We start from the raw sequence: 14,988 nt of genomic DNA, 5'->3' as shown, positions 1-14,988 counted from the left end.
GTGAAAAACAGAGAACAGAATTGACTCTACTATGTTACTTTGTATGTTTTAGATGTGACCTTTGTCTGGTGTGTTATTTCCTTACTTGAGAAGCCAGGCAGCATAAACTACTTACTAAAGTGTAATGTCTTGTCTTTGCTTTACCTCTTTCCTTGGATAACTCTGCACTAAATTATCCATTTTCGGGCTTCAGACTGTAACAGCTAGTACCTTGTTCACTCCATGATAGATTTCTAGTCTTCATGTTGCACAATCTAGCTGTTATCTTAAAGGGTATCCTGGACACCTAATTGTAGATCTTCATATACAGTGGATGATCATTCACTCCTTGCACCAGCTTTCTACTTTTTAAATTGACATTTTGTTTTTCTGTATGATGCTGTGATGGTTAGACATTGCTGAGGTACTTAACTGTGTTCTATCACTCTCTCAGATGCAGACCCTCATATCTGCTAAGAGTATCGATTCCTGATCAGCTTGCAGCATCTCTTTGCTGTAAAAGTGCAGTCTGGTACTCACTCAATACCATTTTATGTTTTAGTCCATAGGAACAGCATTTCTGTGACTCCTCACAGGGAAAAAACCAATCACCACCAAACCTAACAAAACCCAAACAAACAAAAAGCACAAACCCCCAACCCACAAAAAATCCAAACCAAAAACCCAAACCCCAAGTTTAAAAGTATCTTTTCATATTTTAATTTCTTAATGTTCTGCTTTTCATACAGTAGGTAAATGAAACAATAGTGTTTCCTATGCTTACAGTTTGTGCTGCTGTTTACAATGTGCTATTTTCCTTATTCACGAAAATCCGCTATAATCTCCACATGTTTTTAACTTAGTCTAGCATCTAGATGGGTCCACTCATTATTGAATTCAGATCACTGCAATAATACTGTTCTCAAAAATTATAGCCCTCTTTACAACCATTGTAACATTCAAACCTAATAAACATATTCTCTCTTCCATCATATATATCCTATATAACTGTATATATTCATAAGTATTTATAAATAAAAGTATGGAAAGATGGATGAATAAATATTCCTTGAAGCATGTCAGCTGAATATGTTGGACATTTAAAGCTTCATAGCTTGTAAAAGGTACACACTTATGATAAAGAGCTGGTCTCCTTACAGGCTAAGGAGCTCAAAGGAGCAATGACAGCTCAGGGAAACCAAACAATACTGTAGCTTAGCTCACTGTGCCTATTACAGGAGGCAGCAGACTGTGAAAGTCTCATCATCAAAGCCCTGAAGGAAGACAGAAGCATGATGGTGGAGGGGATCTCAATAATCCTGTCAGAGATATGAGCCCCTGCACCACTCCCCTAGTGCATTCAACATGAGGATCCAGGGGGGAGGCTCTCTGGGTTGCCCCCCAGGTTAATAATGCTGCCCAAGGCTTTGAGGTTTGCTGTGGAAGACAGGGAAGAGCATTTCAGTACTGTGCCAGACATGTGGGATGTTTAGGGGACCAAAGTCAGGGAAACAATGGTTTGGGCACAATGAAGCACAGAAAAAAAGTAGAGAAGGATATGAAAGGAGCCAGCTGCACATAAATATGTGCTTGTCTGCTGTTGCCTGAGCCTGGTCAGCAATGTCTGTCTCATATTCTTATTAAGTTCAATTTCTAGTGATTTTCCTGGGTGCAGAGCTTCCTGGGCTGTGTGCATATGTGGGAAGATCTGGCTGCCAGTGGCTGAGGTGGGCCAGAGGTGATAGGCCAGTGCGTGAAGCCAGTATGGGGCATGATGAACGTGATCTGTCAGGAAATTACCCTGCCGAGTATCAAGCTGGACCAACCAGTGAATGGGGCACATTGCCTGGAGCATGGTGTGAGGGTATCCCTGTAGCTGAGACCACAGATGGCTTTAGGTAACGTGGGGTTTGGCTCACATGGGGTCCCATTCAGCTGCTGAGATCGCAATTCAATTGGGAGACTCATTGATGTGCATGTGTGCTCAAGGATAGAGTGAAGATCCAGGTCCAGGTGGACCTGTATGGACTGGGTCTGCAAGCCTGTTTACTGGAGGAATACACTGGAGGGTATCTTTTTGTCCAGGTGCCAGTGAACAAGGAAACTAGTATTCTGTATCCTGGGCAAACAGTGTGGCATCCATGCTGTACATAGTTGACTCTATTTCCCACTTATGTATTTTCATCCTGATCAGCCATGAAGAGGAACAAGAGGAGGTCACTGGTGCCACTAGTGTTCATGTACTCAGTGTTTTTTTGTCTGTTTACACATATGCGGGTGAGACCTTGCTGCTGGGTGGGCCTGGGAACATGGAGCTGCAGAAGCCTTGACTTTGTTGAGTTCCAAGATAGAGCACCCCTTAAAGACTGTGCATGTAGCCCTTGGTTCTACTTCATCTACTTCATCTGTCATTTTATACTTACACATCTATGAATCATTCTTCTCCACTGGAAAATAAGTTCTTCAGTCCCAAGGAATACAAGGAACCTTTTTCACAATGTAGCTGATGCAGACACACTTTGAATAGAAAAATACAATTAAGACTGAGGAACAAAAGCCTTTGCTTTTGTGGATCACCTTCTGGCACTGTTTTTGCAAAATATATACCAGTGAATCAGAGCAGCCAACCAAACATTCCAGCTTTCCAATACATGTAACTTTTGTCCAGCTGATCCTCAAAGAGGAAGAGAAGGAAGGCACTAAACTAGTGAAAAGAAGGCAAATGAAGACCTGAACCATTCAGGGAAATAAAGCTGATCTAACCTGGTTTTATTCTGTTTCTTTTGATATTTGTTTCTTTCTTTGTCCTTTCATGGATGTGTGTTTGTATCTGTGTCACCAAAATTGCGTATGTCTGCAGTAAATTTCTTGAAGTCATTTCAGTTTTCTTAATTAATTTGGAAACAAAAAATAATATTGGAAACTAGTGTTTTCACTCAATGCCAATCAAAATAGCTGAGAATTTACTGTCATTAACACTCAAATAATTTGCATTAGTTTTAACTAAGATGAGTTCAGAGACCTGTGGAACAGATCATGACACATACAGACAATAATGTCTTCAGAGAGTCTACAGAGTTGGACCATTTTAGAAGAATGTCAAACAGTAATAGGGCATTTTCACGGTGGTTGAATCTATCACCTAACCGATATGCAGGCGGCTGCCTTCAAAGAGCACCAGACTTATTTTCATCTTGTCTGAAGGTCTGATAATTGCATGATTTTTAGCTGAAACATTTGAAGATCTTTTCTGTGATTTGTTAAAATTTTTAACTGACTATCCCATCTGAAGTAAAATTCAATAAATACAAAAAGAGGCTGCCTCATACAAATCAGCAGCTGAAAATGTGACATTTTTCAAGATCTTTTCACTTGTAGTGCAGAAGCTTTAGTGAATATTCATAGAATATATTTATACTATAATATAGTCTTTGTAATTAATATTAATTAGGTCATAAATATAATCAGATTATAACTATAATTATTATAATCATTATCATTAATTAGGCATATATTATGGTGTATATATAATTACACTTTCATGTGACAATCTGTACTATCAAGAAATTAATTCAGAAATTAATGAAATATTGCCTTCAGATACTGCAATACATTATATGTATTTTAACTGAATATTTACTTTGTAGAGATATACAAGCAATGTTTGGATAAAACAGTCCTGAAAGAGAAATTAAAAATAAGTAATATGCTTTCAGTTTAATAATAAACACAAACTGCATTAATAAAAAACAACCAAACCTCATTAGCTTTTTGAGAAATGTTTATGACATATATGATTAACTTTTCAGCTACAGAAGTACTGATTGCTCAGTACTAAAAATTATAGGATAATCCAAAGCATCTCACGGGTTTCATGTTCTTTTCATGTGCAGGCAATGATAATAATAAAGGTTCCATTCCATTACTAAAGAAACAAGCTTAAAATATTTTATTGAGGATTGTAATAATTTCTTATCCAGAGAAACGCAGGTACAGACATAATAAGCCAAGCATACTAACACTCCAAGAATAACTGAACATCCAAACCTTTTACAACCAATTATTTCAAACTGAGATGATGCACAATGCACTATTGTTTGAGATTCTTCAAAAACACCAAAGAACAAACCAAAGAAACTTTACACTTAAGGTGGCATTTTAACATGAAGATGTCACGTGTCTTTGCTGGCATGGTACCTCATGTCAAATTACACTTGGTCAAGGCTCTTCCTGTTCAAACTTCGCATGAATTATTTTCTATCCGAACACTTAGATCACTCTTCCTCTCTATGAAGTGGTTTGCGCTCTGGAGGTAGCATTGGCTGTAATTTCTGCCAGCGCTGCGGAGGCCAGAGGATATGAGTAGCTCGAGCATGTAGAAGTCCAAGGGAAACCTGCAACCAAAAGAAAAGTCAAAAAGATTATTAAATACTGCAAATGTAATAAAATGTGGAAAATATAAATTACATGATGATTTGTCGAGTGAGAGAATACAAAGCAGAGATCATTGTATGCGTAAGGAGTGTCTCATGTATGCAATGAAAAGAAAACCAACTTCAGTGGCAATTTATTTTCTTTTTCAAACATTTAGTGGAATTTGAATAGCTTGCTGAAATGCACTGGTTGTAGCAAAAAAAAGGACATCAAAACACTTGAATGTGTCCAGAGAAGGGCAACAAGGCTGGGGAGAGGCCTTGAACACAAGCCCTATGAGGAGAGGCTGAGGGACCTGGCATTGTTTAGCCTGGAGAAGAGGAGGCTCAGGGGTGACCTCATTGCCCTCTACAACTACCTGAAAGGTAGTTGTAGCCAGGAAGGGGTTGTTCACTTCTCCCAGGCAACCAGCACCAGAACAAGGGGGGACAGTCTCAAGCTGTGCCAGGGGAGGTTTAGACTCAAGGTGAGGAGGAAGTTCTTCACCCAGCGAGTCATTCGTCATTGGAACGGGCTGCCCAGGGAGGTGGTGGAGTCACCGTCCCTGGAGGCGTTCAGGAGGAGATTGGACGTGGCACTTGGTGCCATGGTCTAGTCATGGGGTCTGTGTTGATAGGTTGGACTCGATGATCCTCGAGGTCTCTTCCAACCTAAGTTATACTGTGATACTGTGATACTATGTCTTAAACATTAACAGGAATGTTTTTTTTTCAAGTTTAAGAGAAACAGCTGATCAAAACAGTGAGGCATTCTATAATCCACCTTTTGGTTATCAGTTATTCTGGGTAGAGCAGAACAAGGCTCAAGTATATGTTATGAATTAGATAAATGGAATCTGTTTCTCAGATTTGAGCTACGTACATTAACCAGACCAGGACAATGGATTTTCTAAACACTTGTTTTTCTATTTATCACTGGCCTTCAAAAATCCATTTTTTCTCCAACTGAAACACTAATTTTGAATTTCTGAGATCACTTACACTTCATTCATATGTCTTGCAAACATGTTTTATTTATTATTGTCATACTTTAATAATTTTACTAAGATTTTATTTCATAAATCAGAGTTGATATTGCTTACAAATGAATCACTTGTAGGTGGCATAGTTTAGAAAACTGAATTCCTTAGAAAACCTTGAGAAAATTACAGACAAGTCTCCTCAAATATGGTATGACTAGACTAAGAATAACTGAGAATAGAAGAGTCACATTTTAAGACTGAGATAAAAAACCAGGTCTTCGATGTCCATACTTAATTTTTATGTCAAGTAATTTGTTATGGAGTTAATCTCACTTAATTTCAAAAGCCTACAGGATAGACTTCCTCATCTTAAGTTATTTGTTTAGACTTCTAGAAACAATAGCAAGCAGTATGCTTCACTCTAACTATGAAGTATTCAGTGTCAGTAAAAAAATTACAAATAGGATGAAAACATGGTTAAAATACTCTATGTGAAAAGATGAAATTCAGATTCCTAAGAAGACAGTCAGCTTGGAAGTCTATAATGAATGGTACAAATAAAGAATGTATAGGTTTTATTTGCCTATTATGTAATTTTTCATAAGAATAAACAAGCATTAGAGTTCAAGCCTGCAGTGGGCAGTAGTGTCCTCCCTACTCTAGTCATGAGGTCTGTGGTGACAGGTTGGACTCGATGATCTTTGAGGTCTCTTCCAACCTTAGTGAAACTGAATACTGAATATTGTCCTAAAGAGTTTATAAAGCAAATGAAAGGTAAATAGTTCAGTGTCCATGCTTACGTAATTGTGCACATCATAGCATATACTGAATAGATTAGAAAATAACACAGTGGTTCAGAAAACCATAGAAACATAGAGTCATAGAATGCTAGGGATTGGAAGGGACTTCCAGAAAGCAAGCCCAACCTCCCCCATCAAGCAGGCCCACTTAGGGCAGATCACACAGGAATGTGATTGGAAGATCTCTAGAGAAGGATACTCCACAACCTCTGAGGGCAGCCTGTTCCAGTGCTCCATAACCCTCACAGTAAAAAAGTTTTTCTTATGTTAATAGAAGCAAAGTCCAGTCCATTGCACATCACTGTACATAAAGTCACAGTACTCTCTGTACTCCATATTAGGAAATACTGAGGGGAAAAGTATATACTTGTCCTTATGCTCTAATGATATGGTATTGGCTGTTGTCAGAACTGGTACATTCCTGCTTAAATTTTTGTGTACACTCAGTTCTTCAGTTCCATTCTATTACTCACTACCAAAAAAAAAAAAGTTATTTCAGTAAGCAGGTAATTCAGCATTTCATGAAAATAGACACCAAATAGGCCCCTAGGAATATTTGCAGCTAATTTTCTTGATTTAATTTCATAGGAATAATGTATATTCACCAGTCTCTCTCTACTATATAATCAAATCAGTGAAGCTGAAGTGGTCTATATCTAATTCCACATTCTGTATCTTGATGAAGCAGGTGCTGAATTACTTAAATATAATTTGGTTACTTAATAATCCATGATATTTAAAATAAGTAGATCACCAAAATTACAGTCTAGCATCATATTTTCCTACATATAAGCAAAGGACAAGCTGCTAGTGACAACTCTTTTTTGATAGGATTTAGCTGCACTTTTTAAAGCCTTACATACTTCTGGACATTCATGAAATTCACAATATCCTTTATCTTAATTATGCCACAAACTGGTCTGCAAATGTAAGATTACCATGGGGATTCTTTTCCCTGAGTGTACAGTATGATGGCACAGACATTACAGGATGGTGCCAACATACAAAACCACAGCAAACCTCACCGTTGCATACAAAATGTGGCAGCATTAGCACAGGGGGGGGGAAGGGGGGAGGGGAAACAAAGAAAAAAAAAAGTACTCTTTTCAAACACAAATAACATCTTGTTTTCAAAGCTCTGTTTTTCTGAGCGCATTGCTTGTTATTGATGTCAGTAGGAGGTCTGCATGCAGACTGAGAATACAACAAATGAATCAAAAATTGTTTGAAGTTGAAGCTGGGAATTATTTTACCCAGAGGGTTTCTTCTACTGACCATCATCTGACTTGTAACTAATAAAGAAATATCCTTGCTATAAACCAGATTTACAGGACAACATGACTAGTGTTAGAAAGGACAAATGGGTATTGTTGGGTGATGGAACTCTTCACTAAATAACAAATGACACTGATGCGGTCGTGCTTCTTCTGTAATAACTTCAAGGCTCTCTTTAAAAGCATCTTTATGTTTGATTTCTGCAAACAACCTTAATAACTTTTGTCCATTGCCTATTGCTATTATGTAGTTACCAGAGTAGCTATGAATCTCACTGAGGAAAACCAGAATTGTTTGCAGAGACCAACCTGCCCCTGCTAACAGGTTTACTCTCACAAAGGTTAAATATGGACAAAGGGTGAACTGACAGGCTACATTTTCAGTTGCAACAGTGAAATACTGAAATAATCCATTTTTTAAAAGGTTAATCAGTTCCCTTGCAGACATTATTTACTCATTTTACTTAAGAAAATGTTTACCCCCTTGAAACATTGTCTTAACTATAAGAAAAATCAGTACTTTACAAACATGCATTCTTTGAGGAACATTTTTATTTACATACATGAGTAAAAGCTGCTAGCAATCTAAATGGTTGATTTCTGTTTCTGCATTATGATCTATTTATTATTCTTGCTGTGACAACAACAGATGCCATGTTGAATTGATTCCATGTTATTTCCCTAACCTGACCTGTTTAGGCATTAATTTTTAATTAGTGTTTTTTTTCATCCTAGAATATTTAATTGAACAACTGAGAAACTATCCTGTAAGCACAGCAATTTTATCAGCAGAAAACCCCAAACTTGAATGAGTTATACTGTTTTGACACTGTTAGTGTGATAAAGGCATTTTTCCTTAGTCTGCTCATTGTTAGCATGTTAGTTGTAGGGAGACTGATTAGTTTTAGCGCTGCACTAGGGAAAGATAAGCCTATGCTTGATAGTGCTATCTGCGGTGTTATTTACAACTGTCTTGCTCATTGTATCCTAACAGGTTGGAATAAATGCACATTTATTACTACAGAGACATTTTACTATCACTTCCCTCGGTTCCAAAATAAGTCATTTAAAAACACTCATTGATTTACAGACTGTACAATCCACCTTTTATTTTTTGTTAGCCATTTGACTCCTTTACGTTCTCTTAGCATGATGCCTTTTCTAATCCCAAATCATAATGGGTAAGTTATCAAATCTATGTGAAGTCTGATGGATAGATGTAGCATGCAGTGGTAAACACTAAAATTTCTATGGAAAACAGGGTCTTCAGTTCTGATTTCAAGAAAAGGAATAGTCCAGATAAGCATTTGATTCTAATAAGGGTATTCTCAGCTTTATCAGGATATGGAGTCTACCTAACCTGCACTTTTTCCCTTGAATCCTTGGTGATTTTGCTCTATCATAAACATCTAAGATTTCCATTTCTGTAACAACATTAAAACATGTAAATAAAGCACCACTGAATATAAATTAAGAAATAGCAAAGCAGAACCAAAACCCCAGGCCTTTACATCTTCTAAAGTTATACTGCCTAACTATTCACTTTGTTAATTTGAAGCAATAATAAGACAAATAAACAACAATCAGTGGAAGAATTTAGCTGTTACTGTAGCCTTGTAAGCCAGTATAGCCATTGTTAGTAGCAATCTATAGACATTCTACCAGCTCTGCAAGGCCTTGAGATCAACTTCCCAGGCTTTGTCTGAACTGGCCTTGCCTGCCTGGAGTTTTCATTTAGCTTCTCTAACTGCAGCAGTTTCTCTAATGATCAGGTGACTAATTTATTACAGCTTTGCTTATATAGCTTATATATGTTTATATTTGCAGAATAATTTGGTGTAATCAAAGATTTTACATATATAGTAAAACGTCATTATTCTTTGTAAAATGAAATATATTTACTTTAGCATAATAATGTGGTTTACAGGACAATAGGCACGGGATAGCAAAGAGGCTTACAGAAAACCTTGTAATGGTCATTAAAAAAAACAACTGACTGGGAAGCTAAACAAAAGAGCATTAGGAGAAAACCAACCAACCAACCAAAAAATGGAGAAGATTAAGGAACATATTAAATATATAAAATATATAATAAATGGTGATAAAATGAAGTTGCCAAACAATAAAAAACAAGGGGGGGAGGTGAAAGTTAGAAAATGTGCTAAATAAACTGCAAGTGGTATTGACAGTGATAAAGACAGCTGCTGTCAACCTCAAGAACAGCATAAAGACTCGAAAGTGGGACTTTTTCAATTGTGTTTCAATGAGAGTCATTGTGCATTGATCTGGTAATTTGGAGTGTGAATGGTAATATCATTATAACTGGACTAAGCTTATTAATACTCTAAGTAAATGCTGTAAATAAGTTTAATTTAAGGAGGCTGTGAATTGGTGGCTTTACATACTAGATAACTTTACTTTTTTCTTTGTGACAACAAAGTTGGACTATAACTTTCTGTAACTATGATTTCAAGCAGTTTTTGCTGCTAATTAAGATTACATAAACACTCATTAAGTTGTTCAAAATAGAGAAAGGTTATCTTTCTTTTCCTCACTTAGTATTTCCTTCCAAATGGTTATTTTGTTGTGACTTTGATAAACAGACTTTGATTTCACTGTGTCTTCTGCTTTTAATGAAAATACATTCCAAATCAGAAAAAATGAAAACTAAACATAATGTTTTATGTTCTTACAATGTATTTTGATTTGGGCAGATTGTTACTGAAGTTTAACTTAATTATTTCAATATGTGGTGGTTTGAAAACCATAACACAATAAAAATATGAAATAGGAAACATCCTTCTGACAGAAGATCCTGTAACAATGATATTACAAAGTATAAAATAACATAGAAATCTGGTACTATCTGCATTACTCACAGAAGATAATAATAACAAAAAGTAATGGGAAGAAATTAATAACATACAGCAATAGTCATAGTATCATAGTATCAGTCAGGGTTGGAAGAGACCACAAGGATCATCTAGTTCCAATCCCCCTGCCATGGGCAGGGACACCCCACACTAGATCAGGCTGGCCAGAGCCTCATCCAGCCTGGGCTTAAACACCTCCAGGGACGGGGCCTCAACCACCTCCCTGGACAACCCATTCCAGGGCTTCACCACTCTCATGGGGAAGAACTTCTTCATTATGTCCAGCCTGAATCTCCCCACCTCCAGCTTCATTCCATTCCCCCTAGTCCTATCCCTACCTGATATCCTGAGAAGTCCCTCCCCAGCCTTCCTGTAGGCCCCCTTCAGATACTGGAAGGCCACAATTAGGTCACCTCAGAGCCTTCTCTTCTCCAGACTGAACAGCCCAAACTCCTTCAGTCTGTACTCATAGGAGAGGTGCTCCAGTCCTTAACACTGGATACCCCTAACAATCCTTTCTGAAGGTGCATTTGAATACGTACTTGAATATAAAAGCACTTCTGAAAATGGCAAAATACTAAAAAAATACTGTCTTAAAAATGGTCTGGTTTCATTGTGATTAAACCTAGAAACATTTCAATAATAATTTGTATTTTTCCTCCTAGTCTCATTAATAAAAAATTAAATTGTCCAAATCCTCTACAATTACACTGGAAGCAAAAAATAATAGCTACCCAACAAACTAGAAGCAGAACTACATTACAGATTTAACCTGTGTACTCAAGAAATTTTATCAACAGACAGGCTAATGAGAAAGAGAGGAAAAACATTCTAAAATATTTCAGCCCCCAAATAATTCAAAAAGACCTTAGGACAGAAATACTTAAGCAGCTATGTAGTGCTTCAGATATAATACCTACAAAAATATATAGCATGGGATAGCCATTTGTGTCAAATTAGATTGCTTGTCTTTAATAAAGGTTGTTGCACTGGGTTTTGATATTAGATTGTAGGTGTAAAATGGTCTCACAGAGAATTCTCCCAGTAAATGAATCTCTTTAAAAAATCCATACTTTAATGGAAAGTAAACATGATTGCTATTACATTTCATTTTCTGTACATGGTTGAACTTTGAAATAACTGCTATCAAGTGCAGTAGAAGCAGAAAGGGTCAATAAAAATAAAATCCTGTGGATTACAGTAAAACCCCAGAGAAACCAATTCTTCTAGCAGAAGTATCTAGGATAAAGAACAATGGTAGAAAAAACAAATATCCTTGAACTCCATCTTTTATGAATGTAAGAATAACACAAAGATGAGAACAGATTATTTTCTAAATAAAGCCATACCACAACAGATGTTCTTTGTCTTGTATCAGCTCACTGAAAGGTGGCATAAGAATGTGGTACCCAGCTCATGACCACACACACACCAAAAAGCAAGTGACTGATTCCTTTCTACTATATAGCAAAATGCTTCATCATTCTTTCTTCTTGTAACTGAACAAATCAGAATTAATGGAGCCATACAGATCTAGTGACAAAGAAAAGAATGCAGCCCATTAATTTTGTTAGTAAGTGTTCCATTAGTTTGATAGCTGAAAGAGCAGCTCCAGCTACATATAAAACATTCTATGTGTGTTTTCTTTCACTGAGCTACTGTATAATCAGAAATGGTCCTTATTAAAGCTGTCAAATTCAGAAGTATGCATTTAGATAGAAAATGTATTATAAGAAAATCTGGAAATACATACATGAAAACATATATCATATTAAGCCTTATATTAATAATAATTTTATATTATTATTTAATATAGATGAAAATTAATGTAAGAAAGTTTTGAACTACGAAAATAGACACTCAAAAGGAATGCATATATACTACACATACATGCACATACATGATTACAAAATAAGATGTAGTAGAGAAATATATTTCAAATGCAATAGATGACTCCCAGATTGAATAAAATTTGCATGTTAGTACAGAGTAGCTGTCTGAAATTAGAATAACAATTGTAATTGCTGCAATCTAACTTGATTTGCAATTTAAGCTATTCATACGAGAAGAGGTGAGCATGGTCACTGCACTGTTCAAGTTATTGACTGAACTGAAAAATGCATTGTATTAGAATAAACCTTTTATTAGAATAAACCAAACCAGGTTGGAAGAGACCTTCAAGATCATCGTGTCCAACCCATCAACCAATCCAACCCACCCAAACAGCTAACCCATGGCACCAAGCACCCTGTCAAGTCTCCTTCTGAACACCTCCAATGACGGCGACTCCACCACCTCCCCGGGCAACCCATTCCATAGCGCAATCACTCTTTCTGTATAGAACTTCTTCCTAACATCCAACCTGAACCTCCCCTGGTGCAGCCTGAGACTGTGTCCTCTTGTTCTGGTACTAGATGCCTGGGAGAAGAGACCATACAAGATTCTCATTTGTTCTGTCATGTCTACAGGCCTGTGCTAAACCTGAATTTACAAAAGAGATAAAGGAAGGAAATGGTCACTGACAATAGAAATTATTTTACATGTGAGATTTTCCTATGGTTAAATGTGGAGATAGACACTAACTAATCTTAAACCATAATTTACATTGATGAAAATAGTGCAGATTTAAAGGGATTCAGTAAATAGTACTGTATATTTTATTCAGTTCATGAAGAAATCAGCTGTCAATGCCACTGACTACATTAAACACACAAACTGGCTTGGTACAAGTATACTATGAGATTAATTCTGTATCAATGCATTTCCTTGGAATTACCAAGGAGGTACTATTCAAAAGGGCAATACAGCTATTTAACTTCTTCCTTCCTTCCCAGTTTCTTCTTCTCTGTTTTTTAAAGATATCTTTTAAAACTAGAGTTTAGCATATAACACAGTGCTACTACACTTTTATCTTCAGTAAGTAGAACATTTTTTAAAATTATTATTTCTTCCTTTGAGTCACAAAACCATCATGATAAATAGGTCTATGAAAAAATTATAAATCCAATCTATTACTTATTTTAGATTTCTAGCCATAAAAATTATGAAGTTGCTTAGTGCACACTATGATACGCCTTACATGCTGCATATATATAAATGCAAGTTAATAGTTAGAAGCTTTTTAATATTTCACTAAGTGATGCACAAAATTCCTAGACTAAATAGGGTTGTCATTAAGTCATGTAACTCAGCAGAAGGAAAAAAAAATGTACTAATAGCTTTCATGAAAGACCCTCGTATTAAAAAGCAGTAATATATTTGCACTTCAGTAGTATCAAAATTGGTAAATGTGGCAGAAAACAATTATTAAAATGTATTTATTATCTTCACCCAGGAAATATAAGTTATATCACAAATCTATGCCCATTAATTATTCAGAAGTACATAAAAGCCTTCAGAGTTAATTCTTGTTCAGCAATGCATTGTGTCAGTGCCAACAGAGGCAGAAGTATGTCAGTCCTAGTGACACTATTCAGCTTACTACACTGATATTAATTATGTGCATTGTCTTTCTTGACTGAATACTTAGGACACTATGCAGAAATGTTGTACAAATTAAGCTGACTTCCACTTCTATTCTGTTTCATGTCATTAATTCAGAATTTCATTCTACAGCTTTGACAAATGCAGCAATACAGTGCAATAAGGGAAGGAGTTACAGAGCCGCTCCAATAGTTCTCATAGCACCCTGGGACAGCACTCATCCTCTCACTACACTGCTCCTTCACAGACCAAATTCATCCCTCTGGGCTGCCGCTCAATCAGACAGAACCATGCCCTCCATGCTTCCAGGAAAGCCAGACAGAGGCATTCCAGCACTGCTTTGGGCACAAAGATTTACCATGACACTGAACAATACAAAGGAGAGCCCTGGCATATTCTTGCTCTTCTTCAACCACACACTCACAGATAAAGTGGACCCCAATGATGAGTGGCTAGTACTGAAAAGGTGATCAATCAAGCTACGATGACAAATCAAATTCCACCAATGGGCATCCATATGCACACAAACTAGGAGATATGGCCTTCCATAATCATTCAGGATAAATGAAAGAAAAGAAACAAGAAATATTTTCAGAAGAAGATAGTAGGCTTCAATTTCTAGATACACTCAAATTCTTCCTCAAGATGAGTGATTTGAAAAAACCCACATACTAGTTACCTCTTGTGTCTAACTTATCTATTTATTTTTTTTCCCAAGAGTTCAGAAAAACACCTGATCTCATAGGTCTAAGTTCATAAATAGCCCTGATTTTCGACCTATGAGATCAGGTATTTTTCTGAGCATCCCACTGCTCTCTTCTATGCTGTTAGAATCACCTTCAGCCCGAGGCACTCCACCAGTGAGCACTGTGATGGGACAGCATTGGGAGCAGCAGACCTCAGGCATTTGAGAAAGTTCATTACCTCAAATTTTACTTTGAAGATATTAGCAGTCATTCAAGATCACATTACAGTACTTATCAAATGCTGAGGCAAAGAAAAGAAAAAATATTTAAAAAAAGAAAAAGTAAAAAAAGTCAGGAGTACCCAGAAAAACTAATTCAATGGAATACATCAGGACAGACTGAAAGAGTTGGGGCTGTTCAGTCTGGAGAAAAGAAGGCTCTGAGGTGACCTTACTGTGGCCTTCCAGTATCTGAAGGGGGCCTACAGGAAGGCTGGGG

The 14,988-nt window shown here is 36.7% G+C and overlaps 1 protein-coding gene across 3 annotated transcripts in view; it reads right to left on the bottom strand.

The window, feature by feature from the left end:
• Nucleotides 1-3,743: 3,743 nt before the first annotated feature.
• Nucleotides 3,744-14,988, bottom strand: part of IMMP2L (inner mitochondrial membrane peptidase subunit 2) — a 480,655-nt gene continuing 469,410 nt past the window's right edge. For all 3 annotated transcript variants that reach the window (XM_068169999.1, XM_068170001.1, XM_068170000.1), the window contains one exon: nt 3,744-4,373. In XM_068169999.1, the coding sequence (XP_068026100.1) occupies nt 4,254-4,373 (120 nt within the window). In that variant the 3' untranslated portion in view covers nt 3,744-4,253. The remainder of the gene's footprint in view (nt 4,374-14,988) is intronic.

Source organism: Melanerpes formicivorus, unplaced genomic scaffold, assembly GCF_026170545.1.
Source record: "Melanerpes formicivorus ecotype bairdi unplaced genomic scaffold, bMelFor1.0.p_v2 SCAF_3, whole genome shotgun sequence".
NCBI lineage: Eukaryota > Metazoa > Chordata > Aves > Piciformes > Picidae > Melanerpes > Melanerpes formicivorus.
The sequence above is the reverse complement of the archived record's forward strand: the minus strand, read 5'-3'. Positions and strand labels throughout refer to the sequence as shown.